Here is a 15,435-nt window from a genome sequence, read left to right as displayed (position 1 = left end):
CAAAAAGATCATGAACTAATTTTCCTGTCTGTATTATATTGTATCTGTATTGGTATTAGTAACTACAGACATTTGATCTTGACAAGCAACATGGAATGACTGTAAAGTTTGAATATGACTCACTACTGTAGTGGCTCTGGATCAGAGAGTCTGTTAAATGACTCACTACTGTAGTGGATCAGAGAGTCTGTTAAATGACTCACTACTGTAAGTCTCTCTGGATCAGAGAGTCTGCTAAATGACTCACTACTGTAAGTCTCTCTGGATCAGAGAGTCTGTTAAATGACTCACTACTGTAGTGGCTCTGGATCAGAGAGTCTGTTAAATGACTCACTACTTTAAGTCTCTCTGGATCAGAGAGTTTGTTAAATGACTCACTACTGTAGTGGCTCTGGATCAGAGAGTCTGCTAAATGACTCACTACTGTAAGTCTCTCTGGATCAGAGAGTCTGTTAAATGACTCAAATGGAAATGAAATTCCAGTACAGAATAATAGACCAGTGACTGTTATTCGGACTGGCAACCCTTTTCTACCTCTCTCACTTCCCCAAACCACTCCAGTCTCTCTCTCTCTGTTATATTCCCGGGCCAAGATAATCCTGAGCCAAGATAATCAAGTTAAGAGGACGCTACTTTACTGTTCCTTTCTTTGTTTGCTTTCAGCTTAAATCATAGAGGTTAGGTTTACTGTACTGAGTGCTGTAGCAATCATGCAATCTTCATCTCTCTCTCTCTCTCCCTCTCTCTCTCTCTCTCTCTCTCTCTCTCTCTCTCTCTCTCTCTCTCTCTCTCTCTCTCTCTCTCTTCTCTCTCCCTTCCTCTCTCTCTCCCTCTCCCTCACTCTCTCTTATTCAGACTTTGAATGGCAATCTAATAATCATCGTCTTCAAGTACATTTTAGAAGTCATTTGAAAAGAGGTTCTTGGAAAATAACCTGTTGCTTTTTTCTATCAAAAAAAGATGGATTCTCAATATTTAGTCAATTGGGGTCATCTGTCAGATACCTGTAAGTGCTATTAGGTTTCCATGACGACAGTAAACGTTGTTGATTGTTCTTGTTCTGGCATTTGAATAGACAGACAAAGCCCATTTACTACGAATGGTATGTTCTTGCCCTGGTCTTGTGCTTTGGCCGGGTGAAACCATTGTCGAAACCATTACCTTTCCTCCTTCTTTCCCAGCAGATCCAGGTAAACCTTGCTCTCCGGGGGGTCCAGGGGAACCAGGGTGTCCTCTCTCTCCGATGCCGCCGGTCTCTCCCGTTGGTCCCTAACAGACAGACAAAACACCAGCGGTTTGGTCAAACAAGGGGATTGTTGAAAGATGGGACAATCTCAAAGTATGTCAAGGAATCGTAAAATTCATCTAACTGGATTTATGTCAGACACCATAAAACGCATTTCATTTTTACAATCATTGTCCAACAAGTGTTTAAAGGCCTTGATAGTTTAATTCTAATTTGCCAAATAAATCTCTAAACTTATTTTTGTTTTGTTTTATAGTGTCATTATTAAATGTTCCAAGGCTAATGTTGTTCCTAGATTTAGAAAATAAATCAACATTCATAAATCAAACATTATCCTTTAGATCTAGCACAGAAAATATTTCAAACAATCCCCAGTTTACAATTGTCTCGTTCATCCCCCTCCTCTCCCCTGTAACTATTCCCCAGGTCGTTGCTGTCAATGAGAACTTGTTCTCAGTCAACTTACAATTTGTAAGTCGCTCTGGATAAGAGCGTCTGCTAAATGACTCAAATGTAAATGTAATGTACCTGGTAAAATAATGGATAAATAAAAAATATATATATATATTGCAGAACAATGATTCAAAGAAATATATTTTTATAATTTACCAGAAGCTTTTATTCAAAGCGACTTATGTGTTCATATATTTTGTACGTGTGGGTGGTCCCAGGAATCGAACCCACTATCTTGGCATTGCAAGCAACATTCTCTACCAAATGCTACAGAAGACCACCGTTTCATGTTTATGCTTATTAGCGGCCATGTTTGAACCTTACCTGAGGTCCTACAACACCTCCAGGCCCAGGTGGGCCAGTCTTTCCCTGGAAACCTGTCTCTCCTCTCTGTCCAGGGTGACCAGGCAGTCCGTCTTTACCAGGGGGCCCCTGAGGGAGATGAGATGGACAGGTTCAATTAGTACGGACCACATGGTTGAAGTAGACGATAACCATGAACTATTTTACTTTGTACCATCAACAATTTTAAAGTAGAGGGGAGGGTACTAATGTTAAGATCCTTAACATTAGGCACTTAGGTCTTGGGAAGGGTACTTACGTTAGGGAACTTAGGTCCTGGGAAGGGTACTAATGTTAAGATCCTTAGGTCCTGGGAAGGGTACTTACGTTAGGGAACTTAGGTCCTGGGAAGGGTACTAATGTTAAGATCCTTAGGTCCTGGGAAGGGTACTCACGTTAGGGCCCTTAGGTCTTGGGAAGGGTACTTACATTAGGGCCCTTAGGTCCTGGGAAGGGTACTTACATTAGGGCCCTTAGGTCCTGGGAAGGGTACTTACATTAGGGCCCTTAGGTCCTGGGAAGGGTACTTACATTAGGGAACTTAGGTCTTGGGAAGGGTACTAATGTTAAGATCCTTAGGTCCTGGGAAGGGTACTTACGTTAGGGAACTTAGGTCTTGGGAAGGGTACTTACGTTAGGGAGCTTAGGTCTTTGGAAGGGTACTCACGTTAGGGCCCTTAGGTCCTGGGAAGGGTACTTACATTAGGGCCCTTAGGTCCTGGGAAGGGTACTCACGTTAGGGCCCTTAGGTCTTGGGAAGGGTACTTACATTAGGGCCCTTAGGTCCTGGGAAGGGTACTCACGTTAGGGCCCTTAGGTCCTGGGAAGGGTACTTACATTAGGGCCCTTAGGTCCTGGGAAGGGTACTTACATTAGGGCCCTTAGGTCCTGGGAAGGGTACTTACATTAGGGAACTTAGGTCTTGGGAAGGGTACTAATGTTAAGATCCTTAGGTCCTGGGAAGGGTACTTACGTTAGGGAGCTTAGGTCCTGGGAAGGGTACTTACATTAGGGCCCTTAGGTCCTGGGAAGGGTACTCACGTTAGGGCCCTTAGGTCCTGGGAAGCCAGCTGGCCCCTGGGGTCCTTGGGGTCCCTGAGATAAAAGAAGAAAACATGAACTTTAGAAAACCTCAACCCTCATCACATGTGACTTCCCCATTGGGCTCTTTCACAAACGAATCAAAAACATCTCAGTGATTTATTTGTATCTCATAAGGAAGTTGGTCAAAGACAATGCCCTTTTATTATAAGGATTGACTGGAAAAAACACAGACTAGAACTCACTCTCTCTCCTGGTCCACCTGGAGGCCCGTCATTACCTGATGTTCCCTGTGGAGGCAGCAGATACAGAGACAGTCAGAGACAGTCTGATACAGAGACAGTCAGAGACAGTCAGATACAGAGACAGTCAGAGACAGTCAGATACAGAGACAGTCAGAGACAGTCTGAGACAGAGACAGTCTGATACAGAGACAGTCAGATACAGAGACAGTCAGAGACAGAGACAGTCAGAGACAGAGACAGTCAGAGACAGTCAGAGACAGTCAGAGACAGAGACAGTCAGAGACAGTCAGAGACAGAGACAGTCAGAGACAGTCAGAGACAGTCAGAGACGGTCAGAGACAGTCAGATACAGAGACAGTCAGAGACAGTCAGAGACAGTCAGAGACAGAGACAGTCAGAGACAGAAACAGTCAGAGACAGAAACAGTCAGATACAGAGACAGTCAGATACAGAGACAGTCTGAGACCGAGACAGTCAGAGACAGTCAGATACAGAGACAGTCAGAGACAGAGACACTCAGATACAGAGACAGTCAGATACAGAGACAGTCAGAGACAGAGACAGTCAGAGACAGAGACAGTCTGATACAGAGACAGTCTGATACAGAGACAGTCAGAAACAGAGACAGTCTGATACAGAGACAGTCAGATACAGAGACAGTCAGAGACAGAGACAGTCTGTGAAGGTTAATCATGAACACACTACAGACAGAGACAGTCAGAGACAGAGACAGTCTGATACAGAGACAGTCTGATACAGAGACAGTCAGAGACAGAGACAGTCTGATACAGAGACAGTCAGATACAGAGACAGTCAGAGACAGAGACAGTCTGTGAAGGTTAGTCATGAACACACTACAGACAGAGACAGTCAGAGACAGAGACAGTCTGATACAGAGACAGTCTGATACAGAGACAGTCAGAGACAGAGACAGTCAGAGACAGTCTGTGAAGGTTAGTCATGAACACACTACAGACAGAGACTGTCAGAGGTCAGAGGTCAGAGTCATTGACATTGTACTGTATTATGTATAGTGACAACAGGTGATATGGAAAATACATTCTGTGTGTAAACTAAAGAGATTATAACAATAACAATAATAATAATAACAACAATAGTAATAATAATAATAATAACAACAACAACAACAACAACAACAACAACAACAACAACAATAATAATAATAACAATAGTAATAATAATAATAATAATAACAATAACAATAATAATAACAATAGTAATAATAATAATAATAATAATAACAACAACAATAATAACAATAACACTAATAATAACAATAATACTAAATAATAATAATAATAACAATAATAACAATAACAACAATAATAACAATAATAATACTAATACTCATAATAATAATAATAACAATAACAATAATAATAATAATAACAATAACAACAATAATAATAACAATAATAATAGTAATAATAACAATAACAACAATAATAATAATAACAACAATAATATTAATAATAATAACAACAATAGTAATAATAATAATATTAAAAAATTGCAATAATAATAATCCTAATGATCATAATAATAACAATATTGTCACGCCTTGGTCATTGTATCTTGTGTTTTTGTTATATGTTTGGGTAGGCCAGGGTGTGACATGGGTTTATATGTTGTATTTCGTATTGGGGTTTGTATAAATTGGGAGTGTGTATTATTAGGGGTGTGTCTAGTTAGGCTTGGCTGCCTGAGGCGATTCCTAATTGGAGTCAGCTGATTCTCGTTGTCTCGGATTGGGAACCGTATTTAGGTAGCCTGAGTGCGCGTTGTATTTCGTGGGTGATTGTACCTGTCTCTGTGTTAGTCACCAGATAGGCTGTATTAGTTTCACTTGTTTGTTGTTTTCATATTTTCAGTTATTTCATGTACCGCATTATCTTCATTAAAAGTCATGAGTAACCTACACGCTGCATTTCGGTCTGACTCTCTTCAAACAACAGACGAACTACGTTACAGAATCACCCACCACCATTCACAGACCGAGCAGCGTGTGAACTGGCAGGATCTAAAGGAGGACGTTATGGACGGCAGAAGCAGGGATTATACGACGTGGGAAGAAATCAACAGGTGGGCGGCCGACCCAGAGCGAGTGCAGGAGCCCGCCTGGGATTCCCTACAGCAATGCGAAGAGGGCTATACACGTATGGAATCGAGAAGGAAAGCATTGCTATACAGAGCGAAAACCGAAGGTAACGGGGGAAAGCGCAGAGAGAGAGAGTGGCTGAGTCAGGAAACAGACCTGAGCCTACTCTCCCTGTTAATCGTGAAGAGCAGTTGCAATGGGAGAGACTGCATCATTTGGAGATTTGGACATGGGAGGAGGAATTAGACGGTAACCCTGGGCGGACCCTGGAGGAAATAGAAGCAGCAGCCGGGAGAATATCGGAAACCGTCCCCCCAAAAAATATTGGAGGAAATAGAAGCAACTAAAGCGGAGAGAGGCGCATGTATTATCATGAGGAGGCAGGTCTTAATTGGTTCTTTCCCTCTTTCTATCCCGCTCTCTCCCCCTCCCTCTCTCACGCTCTCTCTTCTCTCTATCGTTCCGTTGGAAATCATCATTTAGTCTTCCCACACCTGTTCCCGATCACCCCCCCTAAAAATATTGTGTTTCGGTCCTGTCGTGTTTTTGCTAAGATGGGTGTGAGAATAGTTATGCCAGGTAGGAAATTCCTGCGCAGACTACTCCCTGTTTGCTCACTCTGTTGGGCTAGAGAGACCGGGCAGGCACCGTGTTATGCTATGGAGCGCACAGTGTTTCCAGTGCGGGTGCAGAGCCAGCTGCGACACATACCAGCCCTTCCTATTGGCCGGGCTAGAGTGGGCATCGAGCCAGGTAAGCTTGGGCAGGCTCGGTGCTCAAGAGCTCCAGTGCGCCTGTACGGTCCGGTCTATCCAGAGCCACCTCTACACACCAGTCCTCCGGTAGCAGCTCCAGGCTTCCTGTGCGTGTCCTCGCGCCAGTACCACCAGTTCCAGCACCACGCACCAGGCCTCCAGTGCGCCTCGCCTGTTCAGCTCAGCCAGTGCTTTTCTCCCCTCCTGTGCTGCCGGAGTCTCCCGCTTGTTTAGCGCAACCAGAGCTGTTCTCTTCTCCTGCGCTATCGGAGTCTCCCGCCTGTTTAGCGCAGCCAGAGCCTTTCTCCTCTCCTGCGCTGCCGGAGTCTCCTGTCTGTCCAGCGCCACCAGTGCTCCCAGTCGGCCCAGCGCGTCCAGTGCGCATCGCCTGTTCAGCACAGCCAGTGCTTTTCTCCCCTCCTGCGCTGCCGGAGTCTCCCGCTTGTTTAGCGCAACCAGAGCTGTTCTCTTCTCCTGCGCTATCGGAGTCTCCCGCCTGTTCAGCGCAGCCAGAGCCTTTCTCCTCTCCTGCGCTGCCGGAGTCTCCTGTCTGTCCAGCGCCACCAGTGCTACCAGTCGGCCCAGCGCGTCCAGTGCGCCTCGCCTGTTCAGCGCAGCCAGAGCTTTTCTCCTCTCCTGCACTGTTGGAGTCTCCCGCCTGTTCAGCGCAGCCAGAGCCTTTCTCCTCTCCTGCGCTGCCGGAGTCTCCTGTCTGCCCAGTGCCGCCAGTCGGCCCAGCGTCACCAGTCTGCCAGGATCCACCAGAAGTGCCAGTCTGCCAGGATCCGCCAGAAGTGCCAGTCTGCCAAAATCTTCTAGATCGGCCAGACAACCTGAATCATCCAGGTCCACCAGCCAGCCAGGATTTACCGGAGCCTACTACCTGCCTGAGCTTCCTCTCAGTACTGAGCTTCCTTTCAGTACTAGGCTTCCTCTCTGTACTGGGCTCCCTCTCAGTACTGAGCTTCCTCTCAGTACTAGGCTTCCTCTCTGTACTGGGCTCCCTCTCTATACCGGGCTTCCCCTCAGTACCGGGCTGCTTCGGTCCCGGGCTGCTCCTCTGTCCCGGGCTGCCCCTCTGTCCTGAGATGCCCCTCTGTCCTGAGCTTCCCTGCTGTCCTGAGATGCCCCTCTATCCTGAGATGCCCCTCTATCCTGAGATGCCCCTCTGTCCTGAGTTGCCCCTCTGTCCTGAGTTGCCCCTCTGTCCTGAGTTGCCCCTCTGTCCTGAGCTGCCCCTCTGTCCCGAGCTGCCCCTCTGTCCCGAGCTGCCCCTCTGCCCCGAGCTGCCCCTCGGTCCCGAGCTGCCCCTCGGTCCCGAGCTGCCCCTCAGTTATGTGGGGATCAGGGTGAGGACTATTAGGCCATGGTCGGCGGAGAAGGTGGATTATCCTAGGACGCGAAGGGGAGGAACTAGGACATTTATGGAGTTGGGTCCACGTCCCGAGCCAGAACCGCCACCATGGACAGACGCCCACCCGGACCCTCCCTATGCTCCTGAGGTGCGTCCCGGAGTCCGCACCTTAGGGGGGGGGTTCTGTCACGCCTTGGTCATTGTATCTTGTGTTTTTGTTATATGTTTGGGTAGGCCAGGGTGTGACATGGGTTTATATGTTGTATTTCGTATTGGGGTTTGTATAAATTGGGAGTGTGTATTATTAGGGGTGTGTCTAGTTAGGCTTGGCTGCCTGAGGCGATTCCTAATTGGAGTCAGCTGATTCTCGTTGTCTCGGATTGGGAACCGTATTTAGGTAGCCTGAGTGCGCGTTGTATTTCGTGGGTGATTGTACCTGTCTTAGTGTTAGTCACCAGATAGGCTGTATTAGTTTCACTTGTTTGTTGTTTTGTATTTTCTATTATTTCATGTACCGCATTATCTTCATTAAAAGTCATGAGTAACCTACACGCTGCATTTCGGTCTGACTCTCTTCAAACAACAGACGAACTACGTTACAAATATCTAAAAAAATACAATTCAAAAAGATATCTTTAGAATCAGGTAACATAGCAAGTATTGTGCTAGGTTCTAAAATACAACTTCAATTGGGACTAGGACTACGAGAAGGACAGTCTGTATAAGTGAGTTTTAAGGCCAGTTTAAAACAAAAAATTGGATGATTAAAATATGATACTTGAGTTCGAGACAGATATAAACTGACCTTAGCACCTGGCTTTCCAGTTGGTCCCCTGGCACCTCTTCCACCACGGGGACCCTAGATTACAGGAACACAGAGAAGACCAATCATCATCACCTAGCAACTCAGAGATGGTGTTGTGTTAGAGAGAAAGAATAGACTGCGGACCGACTGATGAGTTTCCAGGTTCTTACCGTTGGGCCACGTTGTCCCCTGGGTCCGGATTTACCAGCGATACCCTGCAATACACAACCACGCAAGCATTTTATTTATTCATGAGACCAAGGGTTCAAAGCTAAACATTCTAGTGTTATACCGACACAGAACGAAAACTGCATCATTCTATAGTTAAATATATTGACAGAAAACCTTTTTGCAAACAGTAAGTATAGATTCATCTATTCACACAGATGAAGTTTAGATCTTCAAGAAAGTCTTAAAAGTCTTTGAAACATTCTACAGCTCCTCCGCTGCTCTGTGGGTTTTAGAGCCTGAGTCAGAGCTACACCTTTCAGAGAAATAAAGAGTCAAATCAGAGCACGCTGTAAGGAGATACCCACATTACTCAGAGGCACTTGACAGCCTGACCTGCCTGTCAACTCTTGACGATATTGGCTCCTGAGGTGTCTAGGGCGCCTATGTTCCAAATGGCACCCTATTCCCCGTGTAGTACACTACTATACTGTAGCACACTCAAATGTAGTGCCCTATATAGGGAATAGGGTGCTAATTGGGACACAAGCTAGGATGTCCACTCTTCACTCTTCACTGTCTGTTTGAGCGGGAAGGATCTTGTTTCAGCATTTCTCTTTCCCTCTCTTACTTCCTCCAATGCCTCTCTCTCCTCCATCCCCCTCCAGTTCCCCACCTCACCCTTCACCGCTCCCCTTCCCCATCTCACCCTCCACCCATCCCCTTCCCAGCCCCACCCATCCCCTTCCCAGCCTCCCCCTCCCCCATCCCCTTCCCAGCCTCCCCCTCCCCCATCCCCTTCCCAGCCTCACCCTCCACCCATCCCCTTCACCATCTCACCCTCCACCCATCCCCTTCCCAGCCTCACCCTCCCCCATCCCCTTCCCAGCCTCACCCTCCACCCCTCCCCTTCCCAGCCTCCCCCATCCCCTTCCCAGCCTCACCCTCCACCCCTCCCCTTCCCAGCCTCCCCCTCCCCCATCCCCTTCCCAGCCTCACCCTCCATCCCCCCACTTTCCTACCTCACCCTCCACCAATCCCCTTCCCAGCCTCACCCTCCCCCATCCCCTTCCCAGCCTCACCCTCCATCCCCCCACTTTCCCAGTCTCACCCTCCATCCCCCCACTTTCCCAGCCTCACCCTCCACCCATCTCCTTCCTAGCCTCACCCTCCACCCCTCCCCTTCACCATCTCACCCTCCACCCCTCCCCTCCCCTTCCCAGCCTCACCCTCCACCCCTCCCCTTACCAGCCTCAACCTCCACCCATCCCCTTCCCAGCCTCACCCTCCACCCCTCAACTTCCCCATCTCACCCTTCATTTTGACAGAAGTTATTGTCTCTACTGTCCTAGTTTACTTTACTTTGGCTCAGTGGTCTAAGACACTGAGTGGCTCAGTGGTCTAATACACTGAGTGACTCAGCGGTCTAGTATACTGAGTGACTCAGCAGTCTAAGACTGAGTGACTCAGCGGTCTAAGACACAGAGTGACTCAACGGTCTAAGACACAGAGTGACTCAACGGTCTAAGACACAGAGTGACTCAGCGGTCTAAGACACAGAGTGATTCAGCGGTCTAAGACACTGAGTGGCTCAGCGGTCTAAGACACAGAGTGACTCAACGGTCTAAGACACAGAGTGACTCAGCGGTCTAAGACACAGAGTGAATCAGCGGTCTAAGACACAGAGTGACTCAGCGGTCTAAGACACAGAGTGACTCAACGGTCTAAGACACAGAGTGACTCAACGGTCTAAGACACAGAGTGACTCAGCGGTCTAAGACACAGAGTGATTCAGCGGTCTAAGACACTGAGTGGCTCAGCGGTCTAAGACACAGAGTGACTCAACGGTCTAAGACACAGAGTGACTCAGCGGTCTAAGACACAGAGTGACTCAGCGGTCTAAGACACAGAGTGACTCAGCGGTCTAAGACACAGAGTGAATTAGCGGTCTAAGACACAGAGTGACTCAGCGGTCTAAGACACAGAGTGAATCAGCGGTCTAAGACACAGAGTGACTCAGCGGTCTAAGACACAGAGTGACTCAGCGGTCTAAGACACAGAGTGACTCAGCGGTCTAAGACACAGAGTGACTCAATGGTCTAAGACACAGAGTGACTCAGTGGTCTAAGACACAGAGTGACTCAGCGGTCTAAGACACAGAGTGACTCAGTGGTCTAAGACACAGAGTGACTCAGCGGTCTTGGCTCTTCGCCCTCTAACGGGTTCGGTTGTCAGTTGAATGGTGTTTCCTGGCTTCCTGGTTTAGCCGGCGGGTGTTAAAGAAGCGCGGCTTGGCAGGTCATGTTTCGGAGGACGCATGACTTGACCCTTGCCTCTCCCGAGCTCGTTGGGGAGTTGTAGTGATGAGACAAGATTGTAATCATGACAAAAAGGGTGGGGGGGGTAATAATAATTGAAAAGAAGGTATTAAGTAATGTAGTGATGTAAAGAGCCTCACCCTTCCTCCTTTCTCTCCGTTGGAGCCTGGGAATCCAGGGAAGCCACTGGAGCCCTGTGAAACGGACAGAGAGATTGTCAGAGAGTTGAAGAGCTGAGGAGAAGAGATGCTCTCCTGTAGCCTCTGCCCTTTCTATCCAAGTCCCAAGAGAGAATATTTGATTTATTAAGATCCTATTTAGCCGACGCAAATGGTAACAGCTAGTCTTACTGGGGTCCTACAAATAACTAAGAAGACATTACAGAGAAAATACTTTTGACATACATTATAAAACATTAACATGTAGTGTTACACATACATGTCAGTACAGACACACCACATGTAGGTCACATGTCAGTACATACACACAACCAGTAGGTCACATGTCAGTACATACACACAACCAGTAGGTCACATGTCAGTACATACACACAACCAGTAGGTCACATGTCAGTACATACACACAACCAGTAGGTCACATGTCAGTACAGACACACCACATGTAGGTCACATGTCAGTACATACACACAACCAGTATGTCACATGTCAGTACATACACACAACCAGTAGGTCACATGTCAGTACATACACACCACAACCAGTAGGTCACATGTCAGTACATACACACCACAACCAGTAGGTCACATGTCAGTACATACACACAACCAGTAGGTCACATGTCAGTACATACACACCACAACCAGTAGGTCACATGTCAGTACATACACACCACAACAATAGGTCACATGGGGGAGAGGCGTTGTTCCGTGATATTACTTTATCTGTTGTTTGAAACCAGGTTTGCTGTTCCCTTGGGTTATATGAGAAGGCTCCTGGCTCTGTATAATACAGTACGTTTCCTTGCATTTGTTCTGGACCTGGGGACTGTGAAAAGACCCCTGGTGGCATGTCGGGTGGGATAAGTGTGTTCTGGACCTGGGGACTGTGAAAAGACCCCTGGTGGCATGTCGGGTGGGATAAGTGTGGTCTGGACCTGGGGACTGTGAAAAGACCCCTGGTGGCATGTCTGGTGGGATAAGTGTGTTCTGGACCTGGGGACTGTGAAAAGACCCCTGGTGGCATGTCAGGTGGGATAAGTGTGTTCTGGACCTGGGGACTGTGAAAAGACCCCTGGTGGCATGTCTGGTGGGATAAGTGTGTGTGTCAGAGCTGTGTGTAAGTTGACTATGCAAACAATTTGGGATTTTCAACGCATTCATGTTTCTTATAAAAAGAAGAAGTGATGTAGTCAGTCTCTCCTCAACTCTTAGTCAAGAGACACTGGCCTGCGTAGTATTGATATCAGCCCTCTGATTACAATTAAGCTCAAGACGTGCCGCTCTGTTCTGGGTCAGCTGCAGTTTAATAACTAGGTCTTTCCTTGCAGCATTGGACCACACGACTGGACAATAATCAAGGTAAGACAAAACTAGAGGCAGGACTTGCTTTTTGGAGTGTGGAGTCAAAACATTAAAAAAAAAAAAAATTACAGACAGACCTCTCCCCATCTTTACAAACATTGAATCTATATGTTTTGACAATGACAGTCTATAATCTAAGGTAACAAGTTATTTAGACTCTTCAACTTGTTCAACAGCCACACCATTCATTACCGGATTCAGCAGAGGTCTAGAGTTTAGGGAATATGTTGTACCAAATACAATGTTCTTACTTTTAGAGCTGTTCAGTTTATTGGCCACCCATGCCAAAACTGTCTCCAACTCTTTGTTAAGGGTTTCAGTGACTTCATTAGCTGTGTTTGCTGATGCGTATATGGTTGAATCATCAGTATACATGGACACACAGGCTTTGTTTAATTAATGCCAGTGGCAGGTCATTGGTAAAATTAGAAAAGAGTAGAGGGCCTAGAGAGCTGCCCTGCGGTACACCACACTTTACATGAAAACCCTCTGAGTTCTATTAGATAGACGGCTCTGAATCCACTATATGGCCGAAGGTTGAAAAGCCGTTAGAAATATGTGAGCCAAATAAGGAATCCAGAGGAGCTTACCAACGTAGCTTCCCTTCAAGAAGCATTGACAATACAGACAAAGTAAGAAACAACGTTAGAGTTTATGTGCTCCAATGTGTACGTCCATCTGTCTACCTGTGTATGTGTAGACTAAACCCATTCCTTCAGACAGCATGAAACACAGTGGAACGTGGAGAGAGAGACAGTGAAAAGGATCTCTGTGGCTTAACTGTTTTCTTTACTGAAACTGAATGATTAGGAGTGAAGAGGAGAGGATGAGAGGGGTAGAGGAGAGGAGTGGAGGAGAGGATGAGAGGAGTAGAGGAGAGGAGTAGAGGAGAGGAGGAGAGCACTGTAATGTCACTGTAACATCACTGTAACATCACTGTAACACCACTGTAACACCACTGTAACATCACTGTAACATCACTGTAACATCACTGTAATATCACTGTAATATCACTGTAATATCACTGTAACATCACTGTAACATCACTGTAATATCACTGTAACATCACTGTAACATCACTGTAATATCACTGTAACATCACTGTAACATCACTGTAATATCACTGTAACATCACTGTAACATCACTGTAATATCACTGTAACATCACTGTAATATCACTGTAACATCACTGTAACATCACTGTAACATCACTGTAATGCCACTGTATTGCCACTGTAATAGCACTGTAATGTCACTGTAATGTCACTGTAACATCATGCTGTGATATGTACACATACAACTGATCATAAAGGCCCAGTGCAGTCAAAAACTTTTACCTGTGTTTTATATATATTTCAGTCACATATAGAGCGAGATTGTTGGTAGAGTCAGTAACACACAGAGAGATAAACGAACACACAGATACCATAGTCAGCTTTGTGCTGTTATCACATACCTTAGGTCCTTGTCTTCCTGGGTAGCCGGGTAACCCAGGGACACCAAGTTTACCCTAAACAACAACAACAACAACAACAACAAATAGGGTTACAATAGCAGACTGGCCTGTAAAAACTCACCAAGATAGTGACGATAGTGACATAGAGGTATCAGTACCTTCTCTCCAGCCGACCCGATGGGACCAGCCTCTCCGTTGGGGCCGGATCGACCTTTGGGTCCCTCAGGTCCGTCTTCACCTCTGGCTCCTAGGACACCGAGCTCTCCCTTGTCTCCCTTGATGCCCATGTCTCCTTTGAAACCTGGAAAACCGTCCTCTCCCTGAAACACAGAAGAAAATCTTCAATATATATATATTTATTTTTAAATGGGCAAGATAAGTTCAAAGGGTCCTCTGAGTCCCTTTAAATTGTAAAACAAAAAAACACTATTTAAAATAAAGTATCACATCATACATAAATACCTGTATTAAATATACTGTACATCTTTTCTGTGTTGATTTCACATGAGCTGCAAGGCATAAATTGCTTCCGAAGTAAACTTGAATGATAGATGTGGACATCTAGTGGTAATATGATGAAATTGCAGTCACTGAATATAGAGATATACTGCCATCTGGTGGTCAGACCTCAGAATGCAGTTTGCCAGTGTTGACATGGAGTCACAGGATTTCCCAGACTTGGTCTTCAGGACCCCAAGGGGGTGCACGTTTTTTTTTTTTTTTTTTTGTGTCCTAACACTACACAGCTGATTCAAAGCTTGATGATTAGTTGACTATGTGTTAGGGGTCTCAAGAGGTGAGTTTGGGAAAACCCTGCTCTATCATTTCACACTTCCCAACATACCTAGGGTCTACTGTAGTCGTCACTTACTGCAACTAAGCAGTGGAGATATCCTTCTATGTACGTAAGCATTTGTTCACTTCTAACTTTGTTATAATCCTTTTTTTGGCATTATGTTGAAAACAGCAGACCCAAAATAGAAAGTTCTTTTTTCATTTTTTAAAAGGAAATCTTATCGTTCTGCTCCCGCGTCTGAACATAGCTGGGTTCATCAGCCCTTTTTTCCTGACTCAACAGGAAAATCGACCAATGAGCTGGGTTCATCAGCCCTTCAATCGACCAATGAGCTGGGTTCATCAGCCCTTCAATCGACCAATGAGCTGGGTTCATCAGCCCTTCAATCGACCAATGAGCTGGGTTCATCAGCCCTTCAATCGACCAATGAGCCGGGTTCATCAGCCCTTCAATCGACCAATGAGCCGGGTTCATCAGCCCTTCAATCGACCAATGAGCCGGGTTCATCAGCCCTTCAATCGACCAATGAGCCGGGTTCATCAGCCCTTCAATCGACCAATGAGGCAGATAAACAAGCTGAAAAACGTTCATAAGTGTAGAGCAGCCGGCGATAACAATGGCAGCCCATCAATCTACTTTTACATCACATTTGCTACCGTTTCCGGTTTGACTTTGGTGTTACGCTAACGCTAGTTAGCATTGGCTGGCAAAAACGACCTCTAACTTCAGTCACACAGAGAGACGCAGAGACATTAAAGCAGCATCTACAAGTTCATCTGCCTCTAGGTATGTAGCAT

The 15,435-nt window shown here is 46.1% G+C and overlaps 1 protein-coding gene across 1 annotated transcript in view; it reads right to left on the bottom strand.

The window, feature by feature from the left end:
• LOC124042182 (collagen alpha-1(XI) chain-like) overlaps window positions 1–15,435 on the bottom strand; it is a 202,892-nt gene that overhangs the window by 53,843 nt on the left and 133,614 nt on the right. The window contains exons 29-37 of the mRNA XM_046360585.1: window positions 14,001–14,162; window positions 13,843–13,896; window positions 10,987–11,040; window positions 8,531–8,575; window positions 8,361–8,414; window positions 3,328–3,372; window positions 3,083–3,136; window positions 2,024–2,131; window positions 1,162–1,269 (exon numbers count right to left, since the gene is read on the bottom strand). Of these exons, the coding sequence (XP_046216541.1) occupies window positions 1,162–1,269; window positions 2,024–2,131; window positions 3,083–3,136; window positions 3,328–3,372; window positions 8,361–8,414; window positions 8,531–8,575; window positions 10,987–11,040; window positions 13,843–13,896; window positions 14,001–14,162 (684 nt within the window). The remainder of the gene's footprint in view (window positions 1–1,161; window positions 1,270–2,023; window positions 2,132–3,082; window positions 3,137–3,327; window positions 3,373–8,360; window positions 8,415–8,530; window positions 8,576–10,986; window positions 11,041–13,842; window positions 13,897–14,000; window positions 14,163–15,435) is intronic.

This window comes from Oncorhynchus gorbuscha, linkage group LG08, assembly GCF_021184085.1.
Source record: "Oncorhynchus gorbuscha isolate QuinsamMale2020 ecotype Even-year linkage group LG08, OgorEven_v1.0, whole genome shotgun sequence".
Classification (NCBI taxonomy): Eukaryota; Metazoa; Chordata; class Actinopteri; order Salmoniformes; family Salmonidae; genus Oncorhynchus; species Oncorhynchus gorbuscha.
This window is presented reverse-complemented; position numbering and strand designations above follow the sequence as displayed.